This window comes from Onychostoma macrolepis, chromosome 02, assembly GCF_012432095.1.
Source record: "Onychostoma macrolepis isolate SWU-2019 chromosome 02, ASM1243209v1, whole genome shotgun sequence".
NCBI classification, from domain to species: Eukaryota; Metazoa; Chordata; class Actinopteri; order Cypriniformes; family Cyprinidae; genus Onychostoma; species Onychostoma macrolepis.
In genome coordinates this window covers 34,257,025-34,273,162 of record NC_081156.1, presented here as the reverse complement: position 1 = coordinate 34,273,162, position 16,138 = coordinate 34,257,025, and the positions used below count along the sequence as shown (strand labels likewise).

Here is a 16,138-nt window from a genome sequence, read left to right as displayed (position 1 = left end):
CAGTTATGATGTTTTTTTTTGTTTGTTTTTTTTTTCATATGATTTCGTCGTGTTAGTTTTGCATCAAACACAATATAATTTTCGGCAATCGAGATCTGTCTCGAGATCTCGAGATCAATCGAGCGCATTTTTCTGCTTGGGCGAGCGCTTCGCGGACAGCTTACCTCGCGCGTGAAATCAGCCGCATACCAGCAAATCACTGAGAACGCGCTACAATCCTGACGAGTCACAGCCACAGAGCGCAGGCGCCAAAGCTGCAGAGAATCCGTCACTGACGTAGATTTACAGAAAATGACCATTGTTTTCAAATAAATAATTTTACATACTTATTCCCAACACTTTATTAAGCTTTAAGTCACATCTCAAATGACAAGGGATCAACTTATAATCATGTTTATATTCATTAGCCCGTGAACTCATTCACTCAGACGGCCTGGGTATGCGGCGCATTCGCAGCTTATATGGACGGAACACCACTGATATATATATATATATATACTAACCTTTTCAAAGCATTTAACTGTATGAATATGAAAATTAGAAAGATGTTGTTTAAAATAGTGACTGCTTGAAATATCAACTGCAGTTTTCTAGATTTTCTGAAGTTTGCTAAAGTTTATCACAGAACACAAAACATTTTTGTATGATGTTAATGAAAGATTCTTGTTTTTCTCTCGTCAGAGTGTCTGAGTTGGAGCAAGATAATAAAATGAGCGCCAGTAATTTAGGTATCGTGTTCGGCCCGACCCTGATGAGACCCAAACCCACCGGAGCCACAGTGTCCCTGTCGTCTCTGGTGGATTACCCTCATCAGGCGCGCATCGTAGAGGCTCTGATCGTCTTCCATCAGAACATCTTCATCTCGTCCTCTTCCTCCGTCAGCTCTCCAGGCCAGAGCCAGGTCTGCACAGAATCATATCTGCTCTGATGTAGTATGCAGGTTTATACAGGAGAGTCAGCGATTGATGGGGTTTAATCACAGCACATTTCTGATGACGTGTGTGATTTAGTCACAGCTCTCATTGTGTAATATATTCCTTTCAGGACTGTGAGACTGGAACTCATGAAGAGCCAAACAGAGCCGATCTGGAATGTGGTGAGATACATACATATTAGAAATATTAGAATGAACAAATATTGAGTAATTTTTAAATTATTTTTAACGTGGTTGGGTTTGTAAATTTAAGTGGATCTGGAATGTGGTGGGATATATTAAAGAAATAGTATAATTAGAATGAATAAATATTTAAATAATATTTTTATCTTTAGAAAATGTATTAAAATATTGACATTTTTACAAATGTATTTATTTAAATAAATAATATTTATATTAACATTTAATATGTTATTAAATATTAACATATTTAAATATGAATATTATTTAATACTTGGGCTTTTCATGAAGAGTCAAGTGTGGATCTGGTGATTTTAATATTTAAAATATCAATATTATAAATTATATTCTGCGCTTGAGTTTGTGAATTTTGGTGGGATATATATTAGAAATATTATAATTAGAATTAATAAATATTTCAATAATATTTATATTTTTATTATTTTAAATATTATTATGTTTATTCATGTTTTATTTCGCTTGGGTTTGTGAAATAAGAGGATTTGGAAAATGTTTAATATTTTAGATATTTTAGTATTCATACATATTAGAAAAAATGAATAAATAAATATTAAATAATATTAATATTAAAACATATAAAATATATTTTAATAATGATATTATAATGTTTAAATTATAATATTTTAATATTTATTTATTTTTTCACAAATAATATTTTATATATATTTTACATATGAATATTATAAAATAATTTTATGTGTCCATAGAATTGCTTGAATTACATTAGGTAGTTCAGTAGTAAACTGCCCAAATGTTCATCATATCTTAGTTCAGATCACAAAATTTGTTGAAATATTCTGTGTGATTTTTATTATTATTATTTTTTAATAAATGGTGCCGTCCTACCTTTGATCAAGTATATGTTTGTTCCTCTCGTTCTTCAGGTCATTCCGTGGGTTCCTCTGGTTCTCAGGAGCGTTCGCTGGACTCTGACTCTGACGTGGAGGATCTGGGCAGAGGAAGCCGACCGCAGCGCCCTCCTCTGGTGAGTCAGGAGAGTGAGACCAGCACCGAGGAAGACCAGATGAGTCCCCGAGTGAGTCTGGACCTGAGCGGACTGGTTCCAGAGACCATCCCGGAACAGACCGTCGGTGCAGACCCGCAGGAAACCAGCGCAGAAGAGGTTTCAGATCAGTAAGACGAGATGTATTGTGAATTTAAACAGGTCAATATACATTTCAACTATTGGAGATGTACAACAGGAGAGCAAGTGTTATGTTTATATACATAAATTCCTAAAAGTCAGATCAATAACATTAAGAATAAGAAGGTTGTGACTGACAGGCGAACTCATATGACCTCTCAGTGACCTCTCATGACGTTTTTTTCTAGAACTGAGATCAATGTCGTTTCACGTATTAGCTGATATGAACTGTATATTTATATAATGTTGGTATCTTTATTTAGATGATGTTGGTTATATTCCCTCAGTTATAATACGTTTGCGCACTAGTCCGTATAAACCACCACATTCATAACCCGCAACTGGAATACAATAATTACTGTCTTTCAAAAACAAACATAAACGTCATTATTATTATTATTTAATAGGATCTCAAGGGGAGTTAGTGTGTTGTAGATATTAAAAGTACTTTGCTTAAACTCTCATATTTTTCGATACATTTTTGTTCAGAAGTGTCTCTTTTAGGAGCTTGTAATGTTGTATTTTACAATATTTATTATAGTTTCATCTATGCACTGGAGTTTATTGGCAAATAAGCAGAAAATGGTGTTACGGTTAAACTGGTCTAACAACAGCCAGACTGCTGGTCAGTGTTGGTTTTAAAGCTTATGTAATGCATTATAAAATGTTTATGCATATTTCTCTTCTAAACATTTGCTTTATTTGTAATAGTGTGTATATTTCATTACTGGTGTTGTTCCAGCAGCACTGTACTGCCTTACTAAACTAAGTATGGTTTAAACCATGCTGGAACTGTAGCTTCATCTCAACCATGTTAACTAAAGCCTTTACCCATTTGGCTTGACTGATAAATGCATAACACCATAGAAATTAAAAACATTTGTGAGTGAATTCAAACCCCTTTTGTATATTCTGAAACTGTATATATTTTTAGAAAACATCTATATGCAATAAATCTGTAATTTCTACTATATTTGCGATGAATCGTTTAGTTTGTGAACTTGTGTGTGCTCAGGTTTGTGAATTAATCAGATCTGTAATGTGGTGGAATATATATTAGGAATAATATAATTAGAATTAGCATATATTTCTATCTTTATTATTTTAAATATTCATGTTATTTTTCAATTAAGAGGATCTGGAATGTGGTGATCTATAAAATAATATTCAATACTTATATAATAAATACATATACATATATACTGTATATACACACACACATACATAGTCATGGCATCCAGTATCGGCACCCTTGCAATTCTGTCAGAAAAAGCAACCCTTCTCTCAGAAAATTGTTGCAGTTGCAAATGTTTTGGTATTCACGTGCTTATTTATTTTTTTGTTTGCATTGGAACAACACAAAAAAAAAAAACAGAAGAAAAGTCAAATCTGATACAATTCCACACAGAACCCAAAAATGCACTGGACAAAATTATTGGCACCCTTAACTTAATATTTGGTAGCACCCCCTTTGGAAAAAATAACTGAAATCAGTCACTTCCTGTAACCATGAATGAGTTTCTTACACCTCTCTACTGGAATTTCTGACCACTCTTCTTTTGCAAACTGCTCCAGGTCATTCAGATTTGAAGGATGCCTTCTCACAGCTGCTCTCCACAGGTGTCCTATGGGATTCAGATCTGTTTGTAACCATTTCTGAGTGCTTTTTGAAGCGTGTTTCGGGTCATTGTCCGGCTGGAAGACCCATGACCTCTGGTGGAGACGCAGCTTTCTGACACTGCGCCCCAAAATTCTTTGGTAATCATCAGATTCATGATACCGTTCACACAGTCAAGGCATCCAGTGCCAGAAGCAGCAAAGCAACCCCAAAACATCTTTGAACCTCCGCCATGTTTGACTGCAGGGACTGTGTTCTTTTCTTTGAAGGCCTCGTTTCTTTTTCTGTAAACAGTGCCATGATGTCCTTTACCAAAAAGCTCTACTTTTGTCTCATCTGTCCACAGTACGTTCTCCCAGAAGAATTGTGGTTTGTCATAGAAGTCTTGCTTTTGTATGCCTTTGTGTCAGCAGTGGCGACGGATGGTGCGAGCTGACGCTGTTGTACCCGGTGTCTGCAGATCAGCTTGAATTTGTTTGGAAGTTAATCGAAATGTAATTTTTCATTAATTTTGCTCTTCCGTCCACATCCAGGGAGGTTAGCTACAGTGCCATGGGCTGTAAACCTCTTGATGATATTGCACACAGTGGACACAGGAACATTAAGATCTCTGGAGATGGACTTGTAGCCTTGAGATTGTCCATGTTTTTCCACAATTTTTTCTCTCAAATCCAGACAACTCTTTACACTTCTTTCTTTTCTCCATGCTCAGTGTGACACACAACACAAAGGTGTGTCTAAATACAAATTACAGGAGCATCACATGCTTGAAAAGCAATTATTTCTTACAATTTTGACAAGGTGCCAATAATTTTGTCCAGTCCATTTGAGTTCTGTGTGAAATTTTATCAAGTTTGACTTTTCTTCTCTGTTTTTTTGTGATGTTGCAGTTCAAACAAAAGCAATAAGCATGTGAATACAAAAACATTTGCAATTGGAACAATTTTCTGAGAGAAGTGTTGCAATTTCTGACAGAATTGCAAGGGTGCCGATATTTTTGGCCATGACTGTACACATACATACATATATATATATATATTTACAATATAAGTTGGGCCATTAATGCATTAAAAATGCATAAAAAATAACACAGAAACAAAACCATTCATTAAACAAATGATTGTATATTTTTTTTAATGGAAATTAAAGATAAATCTAAAGTCCTCCATTAAAAAAAAAAGAAAGAAAGAAAGAAATAAACAGACAGCAATGAAAAGCCCATCACAAGACAAACACAAAGCAAAACATCTGTAGCTCTTGAGTTTGACATCAAATAAAAATAAAGACGCTGGTCCTCACTGTACGAGTCTGTATGTGATGTATCGTCCAGCTGTTTCACTGGGCCGGATGATCTTCACCACCTGTTAGACACAAATCAACACCTTTATAACAAAATACTGCTCCATCACTGTGTGCTTCTCAATGCTGATATCCAGGCTTATACACTTCAAACTGAATCATCTCTCAATCCATGATCGTAAAGCACTTCAAGTAACACAAAGAATGAGTTAAAGAACGTTTTCAGACTCACCTGCCCTCGTTTCAGCCCGAAATATCGTGCCACGGGATCTCCGGACTGAATTCTGGGTAACTGTGTCTCCTTCAGTTTACTGATTACAGTCAAGAAAAGCTGTTTTGATGCCACAGAGAGCATGCTTCCTCTTATCCCAGTTTACTATATAGTCAACAGTGAGTGAGTTTGGAGCGGAATGAACTGTTTTTCGGACCAATGGCAGAGAGGAAAGGTTTTGCGAAACCTGTTTGGACAAAATCACTTTTGCTTTTCCGTTTGACACTTTAAAAGCATCACTTCACACACAGCTGTTGCTATGGATACTATCTGGCCAGCAGCTCTGTCACTTCCTCTCTTGTCATAACGATGTGCTCAGGAACCAACTGAAGGACAAAGAAAAAATCAATTATGAATAAATTAAACATTTCCTGTTTTGTTGTTTTTTTAATGTAATAATGCATGCAAAATTTAGTCGTTTTTGTTCTTTTAACAGATTGCAATATTTGTTAATATAACAAATCTTGATATGCTTTTAAAATAAATTATATTTATATTTAAAATATATTTATAATATCTATATTAAGGTTTTTAAAAATTATATATATATATATATATATATATATATATATATATATATATATATTATTTTAAATATTTATATATTTTTGTGCATGGGTTAAAACTATACTAATAATTAGAATGAAAGACAAAATGATAATTTAGTACTTTTTGTTCTTTTAACAGAATGGAACATTTGTTAATATAACAAATCTCTATGTTTTTGTAAATACTTATATTAATTGTTCATCTCAGTTCAAACTGCAACTTGAATCAAATATGATTTTAAAAACAAAAATATTTAAATGTAACATTTTAAATGAATAATATTTATATTATTGTTTTTGATAACATTTTAATTCATATTTTAAATATATCTAAAATATTTTGGAGCTTGAGTTTAAAATTATACTAACAATTAGATTGAGTGGCAAAATTATAATTTATTAAGTTTTGTTCTTAAACGTTTATCATTACAGTTTAAATCACAATATTTGTTAATATAACAATTCTCAATATATTTCCTTTTTTTAATAAATCAAGTTTATACAATTCAAATAATATAACAGGATTAGGGTTATTTTTGTTTCTCTTTTACTACATTTTGTTAGAATGTTTATTTTTTTTAAATTAAGATTAAAAGAAAAAAATTAATTCAGTTTTTTTTGCACATAACATGTCACAATCAGTGGAAAGCGTCTCACCTCGTGCTCTGTGATGTTTATGAGCAGCTCTTGCTGTAGAAACTGTTCCAGGATGTATTTTGGTGCCATATCAACCAAAGACTGCAAAAGAAGAATCATCATCAGGAAAAACAGGTCAACAGATCTAGTTCAAGCCACTAAATATATATCGTTCTGCTTGCCTGGCACCTAGTTACCTGTGTTTGATGTTTCAGGTGAGAGATCTGAGTGTCTGTGTGTCGTACCTGTTTAGCAGAAGGCGTCATGCCCGTCTGGACTACGATAATGGCTCGAGCGATGTTTTCTTCCTGCATCCGCTGGCAGTACATCTTAATGGTCTTGATGCCCACTTTCATCTCCTCTGGTGGACACAAAACACTCAGATAAGCAGATAAACATGAAACGTTCAGCGTCACACGGACTCTTGCATCACATCTCACCTGGAAAGAACACAAACATCTGGTCGGTGGGGTCATCATTGTGGGCCACCAGCACGGTGAGGTCCGTCCGTCTGGGTCGACCCTCGCTGGGTCTGTCACCAAACTGGCCTTTAAACTCGTCCAAGGTCTGGTCCAGCTCGTCTTGGGTCACCAGATATCCTCGATCGTGGCAGAGCTACAGCAACATTCATGTGAGGGTTGATTTTTTTTGTGCATTATAAATGCAGCTAAGCATCCTGGAATTTAAAAGGCAGCTATATATTTTATGTATGAATACCCGGTTTGTACTGTGAACAGTTAATATGATAAATTTGTGTAAAATATAATTTGAAAAAATAGTTTTCATTATTACATTTTTTTCTATTCACTAAAGTGCTGTACTGTTATGTATTTATTTAATGTTTTTATTATTATTATTCTATTTAAAAATTTTTTTTTTTTACATTTACTTTAAATTAAATTGTAATTAGTTAGGTCTCATTATTTTATTATTATTTTATTTTTACATTGTTTTTCTCTTTTTTTTGAAAACCTGATCTAAAATGTGTGAAATTTATACTAATGTTTATATTCTCTTGATTTTGTGCATTTACCTTTTTAAACATATAAAGACCCAATTTATACTGTGAAAAAATATTATTATTAACATGCGTAAAATATTATTTGGAAAATGTTTAGTTTGCATTGTTACTTTTTTCTATCCATTGTAGTACAGCACTGTTATGTATTATTTTAAAAATTAATTTTAATAATTTTTATTTACTTTAATCAATTTAATTTGTTTTATTATTATTTATTTAATTTTAATCATTTTTATTCATTTTAAATTATTTAATGAGACCTTTTTTATTTTACTTTCTTTTACACACCTTTAAAAACCCTGATCTAAAATGTGAGATTTATGATGTTTATATTCTCTTAATTTTGTGGATTCACGTTCCTACTACAATTATTACCTATTACTGAAACTCACCATTATTTCCTACCATTTAACCTCCTTTAAATTCTTTGTTTTCTTTCAGATTGCGGTTTTACATTGCTGTATATTATCTTTGTTTCTTGTCTTGTTCATTTCGATGCCTGTGTAAACGATTTGACTTATATTACTCGTTTCGTTCTGTTTACACACACAGATCTGTCTGGTTATGATCACGTGTTTAATGTAAACGCAGAACAGACGCAGCTCAATGCACATTCACACCTGCATTATGGTCTTACGGATTTTCCATAATCGATAAGTCTCCTCCTCATCATCCATTAGCTCGTTAAACTAATAACAATACCGTCCTAAATCTATCTGCTTTCAAACTCCGCGCACTTCCTGTCATCAGTCACGTGCTCACAGAGGAGATTAAGGACCCCTGGGTGGTGTCGAATTCATTGCCAGGCACAAAATACAGTTTTACCCTTACCGCAGTCTTTGCTTTACAGGGAGCGTATGCATATAATTTTAATTTTAGTAAGTGTAAAGTTTTATTTTAATTTAATATCTAAATATCATATTGCTTATATATATTTTAAAACGTATTACTACTACGTGTTGTTACTTTTCACTTATACGTTGTAATACAATAATAATAATAATATTTTTTAAATTAATTTTATTGAGCCCAAAGACACATATAAAGTCATATATGTAATAAAAATATTTTATATATATATATATATATATATATATATATATATATGATTGCTTCTATTGTCCTCATTTGCAAGTCGCTTTAGATAAAAGCGTCTGCTAAATGACAATGTAAATGTAAATATTTAGTTTTTGAGAAATGAAAGACGATCTGGGTTTTGTGTATAAATCTTTATGTATATTTATACTGTTGTATACGTTAATGATCATATGACTTTGCAATAGTTGCATAAGCACCGCCTCTGATTGGCTGAGGCTGACAGAAGAGTCGTGTCTTTCCCTTAGGTGGGCGGAGCTTTGTGCCACAACACTATGTGGTTGTTTCAGCGAGCGCTGAGAACTGTCTCTGATTGGCTGAGGCTGACCGAAGAGGCGTGTCTTTCCCGTAGGTGGGCGGGGCTTTGTGCTACAACACTATGTGGTTGTTTCAGCGAGCGCTGTTGATCGGGGCGCTGGGGAGCAAGAGCTTTGCTAGAGCCATGGTAAGATAGCAGACAACACCTTTACCTGCTGTGTAACGCGTCTAAGAGAGTGTTTAGACTAGTTTGTGTTGTCTAACAGCTAGTTATTGTAGTTGCTGTAAGCAGGTCAAAGTCCGGTGTGTTTATTTGTGGCACCTGTGTGTCTCCGCTAATTCACTCCGATGGAGGAACGTTAGCTCGTTAGCTTTAATGGTGAAATCATGTCTCTGTGGGTTTTTTATGCCTTAAAATCAATTTATATTCGTTTTGTTTGTGTATTTTTTTAGCAAAACGACTCGTTAAAGTCCGTTTTGTGGGCAGACTGATGTTTTAGGCCTGTTTTGGGTTTAGCGTTAGGCTTTCGAATTCAATCACGTGGAAAAAAATCAATGATAATGTCGTTGATTTAGAGTTTAATATTAATAGTAATCAGTTACGCTATGTGGGTTTATTGTTAAGAGACTAACCTGTGATAATGTTGATTTATGAATTATAAATTCATTATTTGGAGTGGATTTTATTATCAGTAGTATTCAATAATAATTATATTATTTAGGTTTAATTAAATCTCACTGCATGTTTCCTAAAATACACCAGTTCTTTGTATATAAGGTTGATGCATTTTGTTTTTTATTGTAGGGTGTTGCAGGTGCATTAATATGATCTAAAAGATTTGATATCTTTATGATAGTATGCAACATAAAAATCACTCCAGATAAATTTGCAATGTGTAAATAAATAATAAATGAATTATGTTGACTATCATAAAGTGGCTCCATAGGCACAAGCGCACAGAGTTCGTTTGTCTGCCCCAAATCTATATTAAAATCAGTTTTGTGGAATTATCTAAAATAGAGATGATCATGCATGTTTTAAAAACGCATTCAACCACACGCCATGTGTTCATACTGTAAATATGACTTGATTGTGTCCTATTTGAGGCCTAAAAACTTCATACTAATAAATAAACCCACAGTGCATGATCTTTATATATGTATATTTGTGTCCTTTTTTTGTATAATTGTTAATTTCACACACATTAAAACCATGACAGGACTGTCATATAGTCTTAACTCTCAGGTAAGCTTGTAATGGATTACTCTTAAATCTGGTTAGCTCTGACTAGTCTCAGCTGTAGGATGTTTACGTGAATCCTGTGTGATGGCCGTGTTTTCTGTACACAATCCCACAGATGGAAAAACTGCTTTGTTTAGGAGCTATATATAGCTATATAAAGTGTCAGTGTAATTTTAATGCTGAAGTTTTTGCTGAACCCACTGCCTGTAAAGTAATATATAGTTTCTTGTGTTTTGTGGAACTTGTGTTGTATGCGTAATCAAAAAATCACACATAACTGTATCAGAGGGCAAAGATGAACTTTAATATGAGATTTCATCAGTTATGCTGTCACATGAGGAAGTTGCATAATTGATTTATAGCACATGATTGTGTATCATTGTTCTTGTGCTCAGTATTATTTTGATGGGATTGGCGGACACTCATCATGCCCTGTGACCTCTGACCTCTCTCTGTTTATCACAGTGTGCCCAAGCCAACGACTGGCAGTCGGCCAAATCCATATACGAGTTCTCAGCCAAAGACATCGATGGAAATGAAGTGTCTCTTGAGAAATACAGGTGAACAGATGAGTACATTTAGAAACTGCTTGCTCAAGCGTCTTTGTTACTGTATTAATGCTCATATTTGGGGTTAGTGATCTGAACAAACCCCTAATATGAAGTATTAAACTAACTTGTTTGTTTAAATTAAAACAAAACAAAAAAGTCTTCTGTTTCTTGAAAATCTGCTGAAAATGTACTTAAACTCAGGCCATCCGAGATGTAGATGAGTTTGTTTCTTCATCAGATTTGGAGAAAAGTAGCATACTTGTTCACCAATGGATGCTCTGCAGTGAATGGGTGCCGTCAGAATGAGAGTCCAAACAGCTGATAAACACATCACAATAATCCACACCACTCCAGTCCATCAGTTAACATCTGGAGAAGACAAAAGCTGAATCAAATCCAGCATTAAGACGTTTTTAACTCCTATGAGTCCATAATAACGCTTCCTCTCGTGAAAAAGTGTTCTGGTCTGAATCAGGAGAGAAATCTGCACAGATCAAGCACTGTTTACAAGCCAAAACAGCTCTAAACAAATATGTGGCTGGATTTTGATGTGAGAGAGACAACAAGAGATGCACTTTTTCACTGGAGGAAGCGTTATTATGAATTATGGACTCAACACTTAAACACTCATGTGTTTAAGTTAAAAACGTCTTAATGATGGATTTGTTTCAGCTTTTGTCTTCTCCAGATGTTAACTGATGGACTGGAGTGGTGTGGATTATTGTGATGTGTTTATCAGCTGTTTGGACTCTCATTCTGACGGCACCCATTCACTGCAGGGCATCCATTGCTGAGCAAGTATGCTACTTTTCTCCAAATCTGATGAAGAAACAAACTCATCTACATCTTTGATGGCCTGCGGATGAGCACATTTTCAGCAGATTTTTATTTTTGGCTGAACTATTCTCACCCACATTATACTCCTAATGCTCATTCTTCATTGTGCATGCAGTTATAAGTAATCTTGCTCTGTGAATCTGGGTCGTGGTGTCTGAAGTGTGTTTGTGTGTGTTTCAGGGGTTATGTTTGCATCATCACTAACGTAGCCTCTAAATGAGGTAAGACTCCCGTAAACTACACTCAGCTTGCGGCAATGCACGCCACGTACGCTGAGAAAGGTTTACGCATCCTGGGCTTCCCCTGCAACCAGTTTGGAAAGCAGGTATGTACAGGAACGGAATGCCAGTTTGTAGTGCATTATATACTTTATCTGTGTACTAAATAGTACTCTATGCAGTATTTTAAACAGTGGTATTGTATGATATAGTGACTCCTCATGACCTGATTACATTGCATGTTTAATCCAGTGAGTGGTGTTCAGTTTGCATCTCAGAAATGATTTTATTTTTGAGTCAAGGAGTAAATATTGAAATCTGTAATACTGCTTCAGGTTCTTTTGTCACAGAAAAAGGACGGTCAGTTCAAGCATATTGCATTATGGGATACTGTAATCCATGCATACAGAAAATTTGCATTCTATGCGATGCATACATGCTGCAGAAGAAGGAAGACTTTGCTGTGGCATTGCATTGTGAATTAAAACACTTTCAGTCCTGAACATTTGTTCTTTGATTAAATGTACCGGACTGTAAGAGCGTTCGCTGTCATGACTGTAAGTAGGTCACACGAGTGAAGCTGTAAGTGGATTATTTTGTGTTGTGGGGTGAGATTTAATCTTACAACAAGAGATACAAAATATCAGTCTTCGTTTTAATTTTAGTTTTTTGTCAATTTAAATGGGTTTTGGGGGTTTTAATATTATTTTTAGGTTTATTTTTGTTTTAGTTTTTATTTATTTCCAAAAAATAATTTTAGTGTTTCAATATTGTTTTTTAGGTTTCAAGATAACCTTTTCTGGTTTTCATTTAGTTGAAGATTGGTTGTGTGTGTGTGTTTATTTATTTAATATGTGTGTTTATGTATTTATTGATTCATGTAATTTTATTTCAATTACCAAACATGTTTTTAATAGTTTTAGTTCAGACACATTTGCTCAGACATTGCTCCATCACACACAGCTGTGCCCAAATATTTTTTTTTTTCCCAGATATGTCTTAAGAAATGAATGTGCAAAACACTGTGTGCTGTTATAGTTCTTAATATTACAGTGTTCTTCAAACATTCTGAGTTAAGTTGAAAGAAACCCCGCTGACTCTCACGGAATGTTCAGCGGCAGAATGTAACCAGCGGCGATGATGTCATCACAATATTTGCATACGGAACTCTGTGACTCTGACTCTGATCTTCCCTGCATATTATTAACCTTTTCTAGCCACTGTATCTTGATTGTCACAGTACTCAAACACTCCTTGCAGATTTGCAGTGGTCATATGCTCATGTTCTTCAGCTTTAAGACTCATCAGATGAAGTGTTCAGCGAGGTGTTGTGTGTTCTACAGGAGCCTGGAACAGACGCGGAGATCAAGGCATTTGCCAAAGGCTACAACGCAGAGTTTGACCTCTTCAGTAAGATCGAGGTGAACGGCGACGGAGCTCATCCGCTCTGGAAATGGATGAAGCAGCAGCCCAAAGGCAAAGGCACTCTGGGAAAGTGAGTCTGACTGGTTTGTTTATTGTTTATTTGTTTATTTGTCACTTATTCTTTTATGCAAATCAGCAGAAATATTTTTAAGATGGTTAATACTTAAATATATGGAGTATAACGTTTTTACTTGAAGACAAATGTATTTATTTTGAATTTGATGAATGTATTCTATTCTGTAATGCACTGATCATTTGGCATGAAACTGTTTTTATTTCCACAGCAACATCAAGTGGAATTTCACTAAGGTAACACTGTTTAAATTTTTTTATTATTATTTATTTTTTTAATAATTGTGTTAATAGATGGTATTTATTCTCTGATTTTTTGCTGTAATATTGTGACCTCATAACTGTTGTTTTTATCGTAGTTCCTCATTGACAGAGAAGGTCAGGTTGTGAAGAGGTACGGACCAACGGACGATCCAAGCGTAAGTGAATAAAAAATCATTTCACCCAAAAATTACATTGTGTCATCATTCAAATTCATATATGTTTGAAGCGGGATAAGGGTGAATAAATAGTCCTTTAATATATAGAATCTGAGAAAAAGTTTACTTTAGAAAATAATGTATTTGTTTAAATGTATTTTAATGTATATTTTAAATTTTATATATTAAAAAAGAATTTTAATATATAATTACATTTAATTTTGTTAAACTGATTTGTTTTTGTTTTAAATTATGGATTTATAACATAATTATAATATACATAACATGAATTTATTAAATGTAAAACTTAAATAAAATAATAAAATTGTATACAATATTTGTATAATGTTTACAATTTTAGAAATGCATAAAATGTTTGTATTTATAATTTAATTGCATTTATTTGTACTTGTTTTAAATTTGATACAAACTGATTGTTTTTTATATATATATATATATATATATATATATATATATATATATATATATATATATATATAACAATTATTGATCTTATTAAATTTATTTGTTTGTTTTAAATTGTATACAATATTTTTATGTTTATAAATAATTGTATAAACAATTACATTTATTTTATTAATTTTATTAAATGTATAATAATTCAAGATTAAATAAAAAATAAAGTCCAATGTTTTTTGTCCCATCAGGTTGTTGAAAAGGATCTTCCCAAGTACCTGTAGCCATTTGGATCAAACCTGATCTCCGTCCCATGTGTTTATAGATATCCGTCTCCTCTCTGGTCGATGGCTGGACGTTGCAGGGTGAAGCCCAGATCTGTGACGGCCGTTCCTGAAGCCTGTGCTCAGGTGGGGACGGCCTGATGTCCTCTGGCGTGCAAATTCTCTGGGAAAAGCCTGCGATGTCCAGCCGCGTGAGCAGAGAGGAGCTGAACTGCACTGAAATCACACTCATGTATTTGAAGAAGCTTTTCTAATGAACAGCTGTAATGATTAAAGAGTAACATCAGAACTTCCTGTGTATGAATGTTTTCTTTTACTAGACTGAGTGATGTTTATCATGTCATATATGGGAGTGCAGGTAAATTGGGCTGCTTTTTGACCGTCATATAAATGACCCGATCCACATCAATAATTCATTATAGCACTGTAGGTCAGATATAGTGGTTAAAGCCCAGAAGTTGTTTTTTCATTTTATTTATTCTTTTTTCAGTAAATGTTTTATTGTAGTTATTAAAATTATTTAATTCTTCTTATTATTATTATTATTATTTAATTTTATATTAGTATTATTTGATAAATTATTCATTACCTCCATTGCAAATTGCATTTTGGAAACCCTGAAATAACTTAAATCAATTGAAATGTATTTATTTACATTAATGAAGTGGAATCATGAATGCAAAAAAATCAGCATTAAATGCAAAAATAGCTGTAATGCACAAGACTTGACATAAATGCATTTAACATTAAAAATGATTTGGGTGGCTGATGGCAAATAACGAGATAAAAGAAGGAAATTCACTTTTTTCCCTTTACATTTTTAATATTTTGTGAATTGTGTTGCCATTTTTGCCCAGTTATGTTAGTATAATTTATAACAATTCATAGTTTTTATTAAAAATAAAAAAATTAGTTTTATGCTTTTGTCTTTTTTTAAAGCATTACTATTTGATTTTTATTTTTTTTTCCAGTTAGTAATTTTAGTAACAAAAACTATTAATGTTGCTTTGATAACTAACTGAAATAAGTTAACATTTTTCATCTTAAATTTAATTTTATTTCAGCTGTATTTTATTAAGAAAAATGTTTCTAAATTTTCTGACCCTCCATGTAGATTATCCCCTCTAAGTGTCTTGATAGTCACCTTGAATAAATAACTGTAGTTGATAAGTGTCGTGTGTGTGTGTGTGTGTTTTCAAGTGTATTGTAGTTTGAGGGTCACCCGCTAGAGAGCGGTATTTTCCCATTTAAAAACTGCGGTGCTTTCCTTTTTTTCTTTTCTTTTTTAATGGTTAATTTGTTCTTTCAATATTTAATTTACTGGAAAACTGGAGGCTTTTATAGTGCTTTAAACGTAATTAAAATTAATAGAATTATATTTAAATGAAATGTGTAAATTCCTCCGTGACTGACGTCATTGTGAAAGGCGATACTCGGGTGACGTCACTGCTGCTTGGATCGGGAGCGCGCACAGGCTCGCACACGCGCCGCACCGCGGACCCAGGTCATGACGCGCGCTCCGTGTTTGCTTGCTCTGATTCGCGTTGACGCTCCGCGGCTCGCTTGATCCGGATCCGATGGAGGGAGCCGCGGCTGGAGGATGCGCGGCGGAGGACGCGGACGCGGTGATGGATGCTGCAGATCTCG

General features: G+C 33.9%; 3 protein-coding genes across 5 annotated transcripts in view; 2 read left to right on the top strand and 1 right to left on the bottom strand.

The window, feature by feature from the left end:
- The window catches only part of arhgap45a (Rho GTPase activating protein 45a), a 29,415-nt gene extending 26,163 nt beyond the window's left edge, over positions 1-3,252 (top strand). For both annotated transcript variants that reach the window (XM_058754613.1, XM_058754605.1), the window contains exons 21-23: positions 682-901; positions 1,045-1,096; positions 2,020-3,252. In XM_058754613.1, coding sequence (XP_058610596.1) covers positions 682-901; positions 1,045-1,096; positions 2,020-2,273 — 526 coding nt within the window. In that variant the 3' untranslated portion in view covers positions 2,274-3,252. The remainder of the gene's footprint in view (positions 1-681; positions 902-1,044; positions 1,097-2,019) is intronic.
- A 445-nt stretch (positions 3,253-3,697) lies between these two features.
- On the bottom strand, positions 3,698-8,451 carry polr2ea (RNA polymerase II, I and III subunit E, a). 2 transcript variants are annotated; one of them, XM_058752884.1, is made up of 7 exons: positions 8,310-8,426; positions 7,092-7,266; positions 6,897-7,012; positions 6,673-6,753; positions 5,735-5,793; positions 5,429-5,507; positions 3,698-5,258 (listed from the first exon to the last, which is right to left on the bottom strand). In XM_058752884.1, the coding sequence occupies exons 1-7, from the start codon at positions 8,343-8,345 to the stop codon at positions 5,193-5,195; spliced, it is 612 nt and encodes a 203-aa protein (XP_058608867.1). In that variant the 5' UTR covers positions 8,346-8,426; the 3' UTR covers positions 3,698-5,192. The 2 variants fall into 2 exon arrangements, with proteins under 2 accessions (XP_058608867.1, XP_058608859.1); XM_058752876.1 differs by having other exon boundaries at positions 4,747-5,258; positions 8,293-8,451.
- A 623-nt stretch (positions 8,452-9,074) lies between these two features.
- LOC131522086 (phospholipid hydroperoxide glutathione peroxidase-like) lies at positions 9,075-14,780 on the top strand. The gene is made up of 7 exons (XM_058747330.1): positions 9,075-9,212; positions 10,734-10,828; positions 11,837-11,981; positions 13,218-13,369; positions 13,584-13,608; positions 13,731-13,790; positions 14,459-14,780. The coding sequence occupies exons 1-7, from the start codon at positions 9,147-9,149 to the stop codon at positions 14,489-14,491; spliced, it is 576 nt and encodes a 191-aa protein (XP_058603313.1). The 5' UTR covers positions 9,075-9,146; the 3' UTR covers positions 14,492-14,780.
- The last annotated feature ends 1,358 nt before the right edge of the window (positions 14,781-16,138 follow it).

What these genes read in the sequence shown, in the direction of transcription:
- polr2ea (XM_058752876.1), bottom strand. Translation starts at nt 8,349, where the DNA reads ATGGATGATGAGGAGGAGACTTATCGATTATGGAAAATCCGTAAGACC. An exon ending in TAAACATCACAGAGCACGAG is followed by an intron (nt 5,794 to 6,672) that starts GTGAGACGCTTT and finishes TTTGTCCTTCAG; the next exon opens with TTGGTTCCTGAGCACATCGT. An exon ending in TCGGGCTGAAACGAGGGCAG is followed by an intron (nt 5,259 to 5,428) that starts GTGAGTCTGAAA and finishes TGTGTCTAACAG; the next exon opens with GTGGTGAAGATCATCCGGCC.